This window comes from Cinclus cinclus, chromosome 23, assembly GCF_963662255.1.
Source record: "Cinclus cinclus chromosome 23, bCinCin1.1, whole genome shotgun sequence".
Classification (NCBI taxonomy): Eukaryota; Metazoa; Chordata; class Aves; order Passeriformes; family Cinclidae; genus Cinclus; species Cinclus cinclus.
The window spans coordinates 4,208,726-4,223,367 of record NC_085068.1 but is presented as its reverse complement, the minus strand read 5'-3'; the positions used below and the strand labels follow the sequence as shown (position 1 = coordinate 4,223,367).

Below are 14,642 nucleotides of genomic sequence, written 5' to 3'. Positions count from 1 at the left end.
TGGTGGATAAATTTACAGCCAACGTTTCCAAACGGCTGCAGTGCACAGAACCAGGTTTATGCAGCAAGGTAACAGCTTATCAGAGAGAATTTATAACATTGTACTCAGCTCCTGAAGAGCAAAGCATAGATATTCTGGTTCACTACACTACAGTTCTCAGGAGAGAATAACTGTATTGAAAAGTAAGGTCACAGACCTGGACAGACAGGGGTCTGGACTGACTTTGTCACATTTTTAATCATGCTTATTACCCTGTTCATCACTGTACTGTAGCTTTAAACACCATGAACGTGAGAAGGTGGACACTGTGTCCTTTAAGCTTCAGAACTGATTCTACAAGTATATTTCACAAACCACCAAATTCAGGTTACCAGTAAAAATTAAGAACAGGAAGCAAAGTAGTATCTGTGTTACACAAACAAAACATTGTGGTTCACCTTGTATATATCAGTCAGTGCATTTTTACTGGGAAATTTCATGGCATTGACTTGCACAGCAGGCCCAAGGTCCAGGGGCTCATTCTCACTCATCCTGGGCGTCAGAAAGAGCATAAAAGGCCGTGTGGTGCCAATAAGTTGGTTGTCCACCTACACAATGGACAGAAAACAGAATTGAAACTCCAGTGGTATTTAGGAATTAAAATCTCAGTCACAGCTTTAAACATCTTTCAAACCTACCATGACCCAAAAAACTGAAGAAGACCCATGAATAAATGAATTTCAAATGAGTTTCAAAATGGCAAATACCTGTATATCATGCACACTGAGCTCTAGCACCTGACTGGTTGAGAGCTGAGTGTAGTGGACATAAATTCTGGTGAGGCTTGCAAACACAAGCTCTTCAGGGACTTTGTTGACCAAAGACAATCCTATTCCACCTTCCAGTTTCACAAGCACCTGAGAAAAGAAGGGGAAAAAACCCACCACTAACAAACCAACACTGAAAAAACTTGTGATATCAAATACATATTTCTGCCAAGAAATTATTTTTTTAGGATCATCTCCAGAGAGACTGAGCAGATCACTGACAATTAGTCTTAGAGAGGTTGCTGACAGTCATCCCCCTCCTGAAATCTAGAAAGGAAAATTAAAATATAAAAGACAAGTACTAGTTGTCATATCTTACTTCTAATTCCTGCTCTGTATCTGGATTTTTGAACTTGCGCAGATCTTGTTCTGTAACTGGAAGTTCTTCTCCTTCACTGAATGAACGATCATTTCTACGTTGGTTAAAATCAGTTATCTGAAAAAAAAATACTACAGTGATCTCTTTCCTATATATAAATAACAGCTATATTGTCCTACCTTAGCAAATAATCTTTTTAAAAAATTGAGGACAAGGAAAACTTTTGTAGTAACTACTTCTGGCTTATGATATTCCCACCCCCTTAATGTCATTATAAAGGCAGCTTTTCATATGGATTTAAAGATGCAACAGTATTTTCAGTAAAAGCAAAGAATGGAACTAGATTCTAGTTAATGAAGGACTGTCACCTGCAGAACTCTAGTTGGCCCATCTCGGATGACTCTCACAGCCAGTACTCCTGAGCCAGGCCTCATCTTTTGGTTTGTGAACTGTTGTTCAGGTGGAACTGGCCCCAAAAGTTCAAGTGAGTTATCAGGACCTAGAACAACTTCAGCTCCATCATGAAGACCCTGTATTCCTCTCTTTGCCTGGAGAAAGAAAAAAGAGTAAGGAAAGAAAATTAAGCAATTAATAGGTAAACACTTCAGATAACTAATTACATATATTAATTTAAAACTGTTTTAATTTCCTCTCCATATTTGCCAGAACTAAAAGAAGAGCAGTTCTGCAGCATTTTACTTGATATTACTGAAGTTTCTGCTAACTCATGTTTAATCAGTTGCCAGATAAAAGAAACCAAGATCAACAGAAGAAGCCAAGAAGCCAAAGAAGCCAAGATCAATATTAAGTAATTGATAATTAGGTGGGTAGTCGATAATTAAGTGGGAATTAAGTATTCCCACTGCATGTTAAAAATTGAAGCTATCACATCATCAAGGGACATTGGAAAGTCCTTCCTGAAAAGTTTTCCAAAATAATAGGAAGCTTTTTAAAAGGCAAACCCTGGACCTGTAAATGAGAATGTAAATCCTTACTGAGTCACCATCTAAAGACAGCAATACAGAGCTTTTTTGGTTGCTTCAAATAGTAACTAAATAACTGCAGTAATTTAATCACAAAGTGATCAATGCAACATCACAGTGCTAACTAAAATACTTTTTAAATTTCTAATTAATAGTGCAATTATTTGAAATTAGTAAGAACATTCAAGTATAAACTTGAAACACAAACTGCTTGCTCAAGTTTGCTTTGCTCTGTATTCTGAACTTTCCTCAAAGCTTTTAGTTCACTTCAATAAGCCCAAATGACTCTGTCATCTACATCAGCAACCAACACAACAGGTTCAACAGATAATCAGTACTGACCTGGACAACAAGGCCATGGATACCACAGGTCAGCTTCCCATCCCGAAAGCTCCAGGTCTGGGTTGTGCTGCGCCGCTGATCCGGCCTTCTCAGCATCAGGGGCTCATACCTGCAGGGGAAGCCCCAGAGCTCAGAGGATGCACCTTGGAACGTTTACTCTGCACTTGTGGTAATGCTGAACATTTATTTTGCCCCCCAGCTCATTTTCCTAATCTCTCTTCTGAAGTGCTCTGTCAACAGTCACCTGCTGCAAAGGCATCAGCCATGCTTTTACAGGTATCTCCAAGTCACACAGGCGATCATGAGATACTTTATAAAACTATTTAATATCCAGCTCTTTCACATGCCTTTAGAACAATGTCTTTCCATATTCAGAGAATGCCATATGAAGTATGTTTTCAAAGACATTGTTAGAAACCCCCATCAGTTTCCTGAGGAACTGTATTTCAATACCTGTTATCTGTGACAGCTGCCAGGCCTGCGATATCTAAAATCATACTGGAGTCCTCGGAGCGAGGAGAAGACTTGTGGGGGTTATGAGGAACTGAAGAACCTTCATGGCAAAGCATTCCTGAGTCTGTCATCCTCCAGAGCTGGGACCGCTTGCCTGGCTCCTGTTACAGATAAATTCAACATTTAAGTACAGTACAGAGCAAGTATTTTTGTTCTGTTTTGTTATCAGAGGCTTTGAATTGTAATTCCTGGAATGACTTGTATATATTTAACTTCACAGCCCGGAATTAGAATTAGGAACTAGTTTGGATGATGGCTTCTGATTGAACTCTGATATTCAATGAATACACAATAGCAGCTAGATGCAGAGCTGCATTTAAAAGCTGTTCATTAATTTCAGCAATCTTTAAACAAAGCATCTATTTGTTAAGAGCTCCAGCAATAGATGACTTGGGTTCCAATGCTCCCAAAAAGGAAGCATGTCCTACCTTGTAACTTCATGAGACTATCCAACACACAACTACCACATTCTGTCGTCTTGGAGGCATTTGCAACCTTTCTTGTTACTTTATTCTAATTCCCTTTTCTGTCACCTTTACCCTTATAAAAGTCTTATACAAAAACATCACCACAATTCAAAATAACCTATCACATTGCAATCTTTCTCTACCCTTTAAAAGTTTGATTTTTTTTTAATGTTGTCCCTCTTTCAGCATTTAATTTTACTTCACCACATAGGAACAGTATTATTAAAAAAGTCAGATGTGTCCTGGTACCTTCTTTTTTAGCAAAACTCGTTGAGTTTTTGGAGAAACATCAAGGACAAGCTCTGCATTTGCAGCATCCTTATTTGAAGTAACTGGTCTTACATTTGGCTCCTGTAACCTGGAACACCATGAAAACAGCATAACGTTTGTTCAGAGTAGCAGCTTCTTTTGTAGCATGAATTACATCTGCACCACAATTCAAACTGGAAGTTTACGCTTCCAATAGAGCCCATCAGACTAACATTTATATTAGGGTTTTATCCCCTATTGTTAGGAATTACCAAGGCAACCTAACTTGAGTACATTCTTAAAAGCGGCTTTGATTTCTCACTTGAACTAGGAACTTCACAGGCAAAACAGATTAATTAAAAGACAGCTTTCTATCTCATATTGAGGAAAGTAACAAAGCCCTGAATCCATTTCCCAGAGCTGTTTCCAGTAGCATATAAACTACTGCAAGCTTAAACCCCACAGGCATGTTGTAAATACAGGTGATTTGTGGTAAAGTGTCCTTTATACACCAAAAGACAGTAAGTCCCCAGAGAGGGACCCCAAACATCTTGACTCTTCTGACACCACATAGTGGGGTCACAGCAGCTGCCACATACTAAATCCTTCTCACTGTGTGACAGAATAAACAGTGTCAAGCTGCATCTCTAAAGCAAAGGTACTGTGCCCAAATGAAGTAAAATACACAAATTACTGACAGCCAGGCAACTTCTGAATTTGGCATTTCTTCTGCTAGTGACAAGACAGACAAAGGTTTAACTCCATGTGAAAAACTTCTGAATGGTAACCATTAAGAGAATACTAATTTGATATTAATTAATTAAAGCTTAATGTGAATGTTAAAAAGTATTTCCATCAAAGATATAAAGAATTACCCTGAGAACGTATATGTAGCAGCAATATAGATGAAGTTTTCATAGTAAAGCTGTTTGCTGTCTTGGAAGTCATTCATGCAGCAGACAACTTCCGAGGAGCCTGCTCCTTTCACTGTCAGTGTGATGAAGGGAGGCAGGACTGGCTCATCCCATGCATAATCCAGAGAGGTCATGGGCTTCACATCAGTGGAGAGCCTGGGCTCCACCACCCCGTGCTGCTTAAACACAACTGGGACCTGTAACAGCCAGGAAGGAAGAGCTTGTTCGTACAGGAATTGCTCATGAGACACACTTCTTGCTATCATTTGCTCATTTACCAGGAGTTGATGACTGAAACATGTTCAAATCACTTCTTCCCCCCTGCCCCCCCAATAATTTCCATATGCATATTCTTCCATTCATGTCTCAAGTAAAAAGAGTCTTAAAGGGATGAGAAACATCGTCTTTGCTTTTATCTGCCATCTGTGATTCAAAATGTCTGCAGGCCCTTGGAGCATCTCAAATCCTGCTAATCTAAATTATGAGACTAGAACAGGTTAAATGCCATCCCTCTCATTGGTGATACTTCTCTTCCTTTTAAGACTTTTAAAGCACTCATGAAAGCCACCGTGTTACCACTATTATTTGAAAAAGCTAATGTAGCTGTGTGCTACCAACTTTTACCAGAACTTCAGAAAATTACAATTATTACAGACAAATACACAGACCTTAATTTCATTTCGTTACCCAAGTTAGTCAACTCCCACTTGTAACAAATACAGAAGAACTACTTTTTTACTAAAAAAAGTAAAGGAAAAAATATGGGGCTTGGTTCTTTTACCTTGGAAAAGTTGTCAATGCGGAAGGGTGGTGGTAACTGGTCGGTGTCGCTGAATGCAATCCGATACGTGGCTCCTTGGAGGGTAATTTCTACTCTTAAGAAGTAACATTTTCCTAGGGTGTCCCTGAACAGGAACAGCATAAGACAGGTAAACTTCTGATCTGCATTATCCGCAGTGTTAAACAGCTGCTTCTATCAAAACACAGCAGCTGCAGAAGATTTATATAAGTCACAGCTACCTCATATTAATGTGGAATGAATTGTTCTTGTTGACCTCAAAGCCGCCAGACCAAATGCAGTTTGGGACATCCATCAGCCTCACACACAACAGCTGATCATAATCGTTCCGTGGCCAGTGGAACACGACACTGGAACCAGGGAGGGTGGAGATGTAGCCATCAGGATTGGACGTTCCCTAAGAACAGGAATTGGTAAATAACTGGTAAATAATCCCAGCGCTGAAAAAAACACTATTAACCTATAAACCTCTAAAATATAAACACAGCCATTCTTCCGTCAGGTGGATGCTGCTATTGGAATAATGAGAAAGATCCTCATAACCAGCCAACAATACTTTAAAGAACAATGCCTGCTCTTCTTGGTGAGCAGATGCTGTGACTAAGTACAGTACTGCACTAAAAAGTCACCCCAGGAAGCTTCTTACCCGACCTCTGGCAAATTCCCGCTGAACAAAGGCCAGTTTGTAGCTTGATTTATTGTCTAACAGGTACCGGGGAGCAAAGGTGACCATGCAGGTGTCAATGTAACGGCCTCTGCCTTTTTTGACATCAATACCTAGCAATAAAAACAAGGTGAAAATACAGCTATTATTTACAAAAGAAAAAGACAGCTGCCATAATATATTTCAGAGAACACAAGTTCTTTCTTGGGTTCCTGAGATGAAGTCTTTGTGCCATACTACTGCCTTGCACTGGAACATTATTTTAAACAGTACATGTAACCTTATGCCATCTGCTATCCTCTGTTTCTCAAATACAACTTAGATACGGAAGATAACTGAAGATAAAAAGCCCCAAAACAATTCCCAATCACAAGTATATCAATGCAAGCAATTATTTTGCTTTTAAACATACAAAAAATTCCTTGACAATCACTGTGGAGAAACTTCCAGACTCTTATTTAATTAAAAACTAAAACCTGCTTGTACGTTTTGTACTGCAGGAGCACAAGGAATCCAGAAGCTGCACTCCTGCACATCAGCCTAGGCAGGCACCACCAGCCAAAACCCACAGAAGCAGCACATGGCTGAACAGTTACAGTACACAGACAATCAAAACATTCAGAGTAATGTCATGGGATTTAGAATGTACTTGGAATTAACTTAGAGAGGGAATAAAAACACAGCAGACAGAACAGTTTGACAGTGCAGTTATTAACACTCAGTGATGAAATGCAAAATTAAAAATAACTGAGAACTAATTTTTAAGCTAATAAAGTTCAAAACAGAAGATATAAAAATACTTAAGAGTATTATCTTTTGTTTAATGGTTTTGTCTGGACCCTCAGAAGCCTTTAAGAAGATCTGTTTCTCTGCTGCAATTGTTCTGTTTCTGGTGTCACTGCCATTGCATCTCACCAGGAGTTCTGCAGGGTTTTCCAGTGCTCCCATCACCACCTACCAATGTTATAGATGAGGCCTGGCCGGTTTCCATGCTGGATCACCTTAAGGGCTCTGACACCACTACCACCATCCAGGGAGAATCCCTGGCACCAGCCAGGCATACCTTCAGGATGGATTCCTTTTCCAACCCGCATTGTGCAACTAAGGGTAAGAAGAAAACAGAGGTTTAGTCATTTAAACGAAGGATCAGATAGCAAGATGAAGCTGCTGACCAAACACAAGCCCAGACAGAAAAAGAACATCTGTGTCTGGATACAGAAGCATTTGAAGCCATGATAAATCTCTTACTGAGAGGCTCATTCTGCACTTCTGCCATAAGTCCTTTCAACACATTCATAAGGAGTCAATGGCCATGCTCTCTAAAAAGCTTGGCAATTTCCAAACTGATTTATCATGATAGCATTTGTATGTCTTTTATCCTTGAAATTAAAAAAAAAAAATAAAATCTGGAATAAATTGAGACACAACAGAATTGGCCAACCAAAGAGGTTTCGGTAGGAAATGTCTAAGAATCCAATATGCTCAACACAGTATTAAATAACTTAAGCATTTCACAGGTCATCTTAATTCTTTCATCTCTGTGAAGTTCCTCCTGATTGCTCTTCTTACTTACAAGTTTGGCTGTTCTTTATCAGCATAACAGAACAGCAGTGGGCTGAGGCTTCTAGCAAGTTCATGCTCTTCAAACTGACCAGCTGCATCTGTTTTTGCATTATCTTGTCTGAAAATAAGTGGCAATCCTTTAAGTAAACAGAGAAGAAAGGAGTGTTAAACTACACATCACCTTTGTACAAATTAAAATGAGAACAGTAAAAATTTAAATTAAGTAACTCAAGATATTTTTGTTGTCCTATTTTAGCCATTACTGTGTATGAATTCTCCTTCTGGTTCTTCATCTAATCTTCTTAAAACAGTTGTTCACAGCTGCAGGTCATGAGACTGGTTTGTGCAGACCTGAAAGTGCCAGTGGAAGTCACACAGACTCACTGCAACTCAGACCTGTTGCCTTCTCAAGACATTTCAGTCTTTGAAAACCACAATTTTTAGCAGTGATCTAAACCATATTGATTTATTAGGAGGTACAACAGCTCATGTTTGAAAACCTGTAATATAGCAACCCAATGTATAAGTTATCTGCTGTAATCAAACAGTAGCTGCTGGCACTATTAAAAATATAAATTCTTAAAACCTTTATTCCTCTACAGTAGCATTTAAAAGCTTTATCTGTTTAGAAAGCGAATCCAAATAACAGGAAATCCTTATTTCCCACTTCATGATTATAACAGAACTTGCCTGTTTTGTTGATTAACCAATATGGAGCTGAAATTAATATTTTTAGAGAGCCTTCAGCACGACACACAATCCGTATGGTCAGGTTCAGCAGCCTCTTGTTGACATCATACAGTCGCATCCGCACCATGTAGTTTTGTGTCCCTGGAGGAATCAACAGCTCTTTGCAGATTGGGAAGTTTTCTAGCAATACCCCTATGAAACAAAACAAAGCAGAGCAAAATAAAACATCACCACACAAACACAAGGTTTTGATAAGCACTTAAGTTGGTGTTTCTCATAACTTGATCTCCCTAAATATTTCATAGAGCTCACCTTGATCAACTTTGAAATCTGCACAGTATATTAAACTCTGACCTCATGAAGAAACGCCTCAATTTAAGTCACAAACAGCAAAACAAGTTCTGTAAGGGACCCAGCTTAGGGTTAATTATTGCTTTAGGCATTACATATCTAGCCAGTGTTAAATAACTCCACATAACCTCTCAACACCATTTATTTCTGTCAAAAAGAGCAAAACCACACAAAATATTAGGAGGTTTTGATTTATCCCTCTCTTTACCACTGTTCTCATCAGTTTCCACTCTCAGGAAAACATGAACTGAACAAGGACCACTTTAAGTGACAGCTGACAGATTTGGAGGAATGATGGCAATACTGGGTTGGTTTTTTTTCAATGTGTTCACTTCATTATTAAAAATAAGAAGCCCTGCAACCCAATGAAATCATCATTTAAATGCTTTCTATTTCTCTCTTTTGCCATTCTGTGCCATAGTTCCTTGCAGAAACAAGTTTCCTGGAGGTAGAGGGAGGAGCAGCACTGGTCCCTGAGCAGGAGCCTTACCGAGCTCAATGTTCTGGGCTGTGTCAGCCGTGTGCAAGGCAGCCTCTTTGCCAGGCTTCAGTGTCCCACTGATGGGCAAACCCTTCACGTAGAACTCCAGCTCACAAGGCAGCAGATTGCAGATTACCACCGTTGGCAGGAGATAAATGGTATGCCCAGGCTGCCTGAAAATCTGCTTAGCACTGTCAGAGAAGATGCTGGAAGGCATGTAATCTGGGTAGTTTTCTTTCTTTATAGCCACACAAAACCTGGGAATGCCAACACATGTGAGAAGTCAATGAATTTGATAGAACAATTAAACTCTGTCTTTCTGTATTGCACTAAGTCCTCCAAGATGCTCTAACTTCAGGATTGCTAAGAAAAACAGCATTTAGAGTTGTTCTCTGCATAATCACTTTGTAGATTATTATAAGCTATTTTGTATTCATGTCTGACATTAAGACAACATGGGTCTTCTGATTTTAATCAAAGACTAAAGTCAGCTCCCCAAAAATTGGTCTATTCAGAGACCTAACAGAAAATGGCTAGTAGAGATTATCACCTTTAAAACCAACTTCAATAAACTTGCAAAAGCATGCTCTTAACTGCTACTAAAAAGATATTTTTTTAACCATTAAACTATAATCATGTTCTTGAACACAAATGCTGAATATGTCCTTCCTCCCATTAGATATATTCTTGCTCTGACCACTTGACATTTAAGTTTTCCATTAGTTAAGGTGAAAAATTGAGTTGGCAAACCTTCATTTGAAATAATTTCTTTATTTTGCTCCCTGTGACACATTCAAAAACAGTGTATTAGGAAATAAAGTATGAAACTGAGACAGAGCAGTAACTATATAGTGGGCAAAGGTCATTTCCTGACACAATTTCCATAACCCCAATCCTAGTATTTCCTAAATTCCAAGCAACCTTAAATCAATCATACCAGAAAACTACAAAATCTCATTAAGCCCTCACTATGCAGAGACATTTTTGGCCTCAGAACCAAGCAGAGGACATTGAGGACAAAGAATGAGTATTTGTGAACATCTTTTGGAAAATCATTCATTATCCTCAGTGACACAGAGCAGTTCATTTAATGTAAGTTCACATCCTATTCTCTTAACAACTTTTTTTACAAGAAATATTCATAGTGTGCTTTGTATTGTCAGAGGTTGAACAGGCACTGTTAGAGGAACTTCAAGGAGCCCTGCAGAACCACAGCAGCTACACTTCACTGCTTTCTCACTATTCAAGAGACCCAATAAAACATCCCACTAAACTGCAGCAGCTTTCAACTCTAAGCATTTTCTTTCCTGTTACTTTCACAGGATTTCATTTACCAGAGCTTACAGAAAAAGAACTAGGCTTTCATTACCTGAAAAACCGACTGTTTTCAGACTCCATTGAGTGGCACTCCCTCTTGCTGCTGCACACCTCTGCTGCCTTCTGGACATCAGTCCAGTGAATTGGAGCCTTACAGAAGAACACTCCCATTCCTTTGGGCCTGGCTTGCAAACGCCAGGATGTGAGATGTAATGGAATAGCAAAGGAATCTCCTGGCATAACTGCTGGAAGGACTACAGGCTCTGCAACCAGAGAAGAAAACGTATGTATCAAAAGGCTGCTTTACTGAAAACCACAAAATTTTGTAGCAGTAAGTGTCAAGTTTTTAAGGTAATACGTTTAATTTTAATGTAAATCACTTCCTGTTTTATGCATGTTTCAAAATCCAACCTATTAATTTCAGCTCTATTAACAAACTAGCAGCAGACTAATTTAAGTGTGTAAACCTGAAACAGCCTAAAAACTTGCTGATACTCAAATTCTTTAGTGAAAATGCTTGTTCCAAAAACCTCATTCTTCAAACATTTTGGGTACATTATCAGTGTATCATTACATTTCTACAATAAAACTGCACGGTAACACCAAAACCCTCTACAGTTCTGCTAAAGAGACAACTTTGCTACATAGAGAAATAACATTCAGTCTTTACAGAGTCTCAGCCTTCCCTGTTTATGTGAACAAAACCAAAAATCCTACTGGGCTGTCTAGTCTCCTGCTCACTGTTTTCTTCTTAACATGATCCAAATCCTGTCCAGGGAAGGACTATTCTGGTGTGAAGCATTACAGATAGTGAAGCATTGCATCTTCCTGGGGAGAAAGCTGAACTCCCCACAGTATACAGGGAATGCTAGAGGAATATGTGTCCCAGGAGTGTAGAGCACTCACTGTCAGGGGCAGAAGGACTGTCCAGTCGCAGCTCCATTGGAGTTTCCAGCTTGTTCCTCACCATCAGGGCTGAGCGCACTGTTATCACCTTCCGGGCACTCCCCTCCATGGTGACCTCAAACACCACACGAACTGGAGGCAATGAAGAAAACTGGAAGATATTTAAAAGCATTAAAAAGCTCAGGTAATGAATATATCTAGAAGAGGGACACCTCTATTATGAAGCACTAACTGTTGGAGAAAAACTTGCTAACTGAATCCAACCATGTGCGACTCATAAGGTGTAAAACTAGTTTCATAATGGTGGTTTATAATCCTGTACCTCCTCCTCAAAGCACAGAAAAATTATGAAAAAGCAACTCCACATACCACTAACTCCATTATCTTTCTCAAAATTATTCAAGTTCAAATAAGAGCAATACAGATCCTAAGAGAAGAACTTTACACATCGTACCACTATTACATTATTTAATAAATCCATGGAGTTTGAAGCCTAAGCCTCATATAATTACCAGACACACATCATTCCTATCTTTTAAAACTGAAAACATAAGGTGGAGCTTTCTTAACACATTCATACTTTGTTCAGTCATAGCTGCCCTTCTACTGTAGTGTTTTACCTTCTACTTTACACCAAGTCATTGCCACTTTGATCCTGAAAACAACATTTAGTATGTATTTACATGCTAGAATTCATATTATTGGAATTTAAGACCCATCTTTCAAACATTTATACTGGTGAGGAGCAATGAATCGTAAATATTTGTTCTGATTAGAAAGTGCATCTTGTTCACTTAAATTTTGTTTCCATTAATTGAAAAGGTTCTAGAAGGATGGAAAACTAGTTAATCTGCAGTTTTCCTACTCTTACTTAAGCAGCTCTCAAAAAAATGAAAACATATACTCACATAGACTTGTGGATGTATTATATTTGTTCTATTTATTGGGCTTCCAAGCTGGGAGGAAAGTAAACAAGAAGGTTAAAGAAGTTCAACTTTTAAGATACTGCTCTTAGCTTTAACACAAAACTTTACCACAGAAGAATAAATTTTCATCACTTTGTGTTTCTGATCTTCAATACAGCTTGGAATCATGTCAGAACTAGATTAGCAAAGCCTGTTTGTAATACTGCTTTGCAAATAAATGAAGCTTAAGGAGGGTTTGTTGTAAAGAAAAATTCTACAGGAGATGTTGCTGAACAGCAGTTCTCACTAATCATAATCTCGTAATTTGCACCCCTTTCCTTCAATTTTCAAATTACTGAGAGATGTTCCCTTTCTAGGTTCAATATTAAAACTTCAGAAAATTTGAATAAAGAGACCAGTGGCTCTTGTCAGCAGTATCAAATCTAATTTAATTCTGTTTTATATTAAAAAGATCTCAACCTTCTATTTGTCCAGTGCTCAACAACTTCCAGTAGCTAGTCTCAAAACTTGGTTAGTCTTGAAATCCACAAGATCATTTTTATCACTGAGCCTCCACCAAATGCCAGCCTGCTGATTATTACAACTGCATTTTCCCTTCATGACAAGTATATTTTGTCTACAGAGCCACATACTTCAAAAACAATCCCTAGGCTTACAGGAAATTGCCAGTGTTGTTTATTTTAAGCAAATTAAATACATGAAAAGCATTCCTGCAATAAAAGAAATAAAAGTAGCTGCTGAAATGCTGGGCTGATTTAAAGCTCAGTCTCCACGAGTGCATGGCCTGTCACTAATACATTTGTTCTGTCACTGGAAGCTTTGCCTGCCAAGCACAGATTAACTGCTGACTGCTCTGGCTGTGCTTTGGTTACACAGTTAGGAACCCAGCAGCTCCAAGCTCTCCCAATCCAGGCTAACTGGAAAGAGGACAATCTCATAGAGCAGATGCTTTTAGATCAATATGTGGCAGGTATCATTACTACTAATTTAGATCTTCTTTTAAAACAATCAAAATCAGAACTTACAGTATGAGAAGAGGGATTCTTATCTGGTGCAGCGTATCGGAAAAATGTTCCAACTTTGTCTACAGACACTGGACTCACTTCTTCCCAGCCATTTACTCTCACTTGCAGCTGATGAATCCTTAGATCATGTGTGTGCCTACCAGGGTAGATCAGGTTAAATTACTATTAAGCATTGCTATGTAGACTAAATACCAAACAGGTCAAACCACAAACATTCTCTGGATTCTGTTAAAAGAATCTCACTAAAGAATTAAAAAATCTCAAAAGTTTTTCTATTTCATGGATAGATCGACCTGATTTTGTGTCAAATTACTCCACCTTTCCTAAGAACACAAAGACACATAATTAATGTTGCAAAAATAAAAAGAGTGCTACATATTTGTTAACAAGCTCTATTTCTTACCTCTGATAGCAACCAACAGTCCCTTTAAAATAAAGGACAATGATTTGTAACCCAGGCCCCCAAATCCTTCTAAAAGCTTATAATGATCCAACTCACATATAGGAATAGCTGCCACCAACAGCAACAGCTGCAGCTTTACCAGAGAAATGAGAATTTCACTCCATACAAGAGTATTAAAAACAGAAACTAAGCATTAACAAGATTGAACACTAATTAACATTAATTAAGATTTTAAAGAAATTCATTTTTAATATAACACCTGCCAGTGCCCTCACAACTGTGAACGTTTGTGTTCCATATATGAGACTGTCAGAACATCTCATGGCCTGGCCCCTTCACCTGTGTCTGAGTTTCCCTCTGGTTTCAAACTCAAATGGAACCTCTTCCCCAGTGATAACCTCTTTCCATTCACTGACATTATGGGCATCACCCAGCAATGTCCCATTTTCCTCAGGAACAACACCTGGACTCCCACTGTGAGACAGCGCAGCCCTGTGAAGAGAATCACAGCATTTTACAAAATGACTACTTCAAGTTACAAGTGCTTTTTAGTTTGACTCAGTCCTGCAGTGAACACATTCACACCATGAATGTACTTCACTGGTTTTCACATTGTGCTAGGTCTCTTGAAAAAAAAAAAATTTTGTTTAATAATAAAACTAGCTCTGTGCCAAAAAAAAGAGGTTCTTAATTGAGTAAAACTGGGAGCTGCCTACATGTCTCTGCAAAACAAAAGTACTGAAACCAACAGGGTTTGGCTGACATGGAAGAGGAGCCAGACAAACATGTCTGAAGTGATCTCTGAAGAGCTCCTTACCGGGTTGGGGTCGTAGTCAGGGTGGCAAACCAGAGCGTGCACCCAGTGTGATTTCTCAGAGCAAAGGGGACAAAGGGCTGCCTGCGCTTTGGGGTCTTCATTTCAGC

At 38.8% G+C, this 14,642-nt stretch overlaps 1 protein-coding gene across 3 annotated transcripts in view; it reads right to left on the bottom strand.

Annotated features, from left to right (window-relative positions):
• Nucleotides 1–14,642, bottom strand: part of VPS13D (vacuolar protein sorting 13 homolog D) — a 96,580-nt gene that overhangs the window by 43,296 nt on the left and 38,642 nt on the right. For all 3 annotated transcript variants that reach the window (XR_009933917.1, XM_062507744.1, XM_062507745.1), the window contains exons 40-60: nt 14,536–14,641; nt 14,058–14,210; nt 13,316–13,451; nt 12,273–12,320; nt 11,365–11,515; nt 10,511–10,721; nt 9,151–9,398; nt 8,310–8,501; nt 7,630–7,756; nt 7,015–7,157; nt 6,039–6,169; nt 5,614–5,789; nt 5,375–5,498; nt 4,555–4,790; nt 3,680–3,788; nt 2,904–3,064; nt 2,451–2,559; nt 1,494–1,673; nt 1,126–1,242; nt 747–896; nt 438–587 (exon numbers count right to left, since the gene is read on the bottom strand). Coding sequence is in view for 2 of the 3 variants with exons in the window: in XM_062507744.1 (XP_062363728.1) it covers nt 438–587; nt 747–896; nt 1,126–1,242; nt 1,494–1,673; nt 2,451–2,559; nt 2,904–3,064; nt 3,680–3,788; nt 4,555–4,790; nt 5,375–5,498; nt 5,614–5,789; nt 6,039–6,169; nt 7,015–7,157; nt 7,630–7,756; nt 8,310–8,501; nt 9,151–9,398; nt 10,511–10,721; nt 11,365–11,515; nt 12,273–12,320; nt 13,316–13,451; nt 14,058–14,210; nt 14,536–14,641 (3,158 nt within the window). In the remaining variant the exon portion in view is untranslated. The remainder of the gene's footprint in view (nt 1–437; nt 588–746; nt 897–1,125; nt 1,243–1,493; nt 1,674–2,450; nt 2,560–2,903; nt 3,065–3,679; nt 3,789–4,554; nt 4,791–5,374; nt 5,499–5,613; nt 5,790–6,038; nt 6,170–7,014; nt 7,158–7,629; nt 7,757–8,309; nt 8,502–9,150; nt 9,399–10,510; nt 10,722–11,364; nt 11,516–12,272; nt 12,321–13,315; nt 13,452–14,057; nt 14,211–14,535; nt 14,642) is intronic.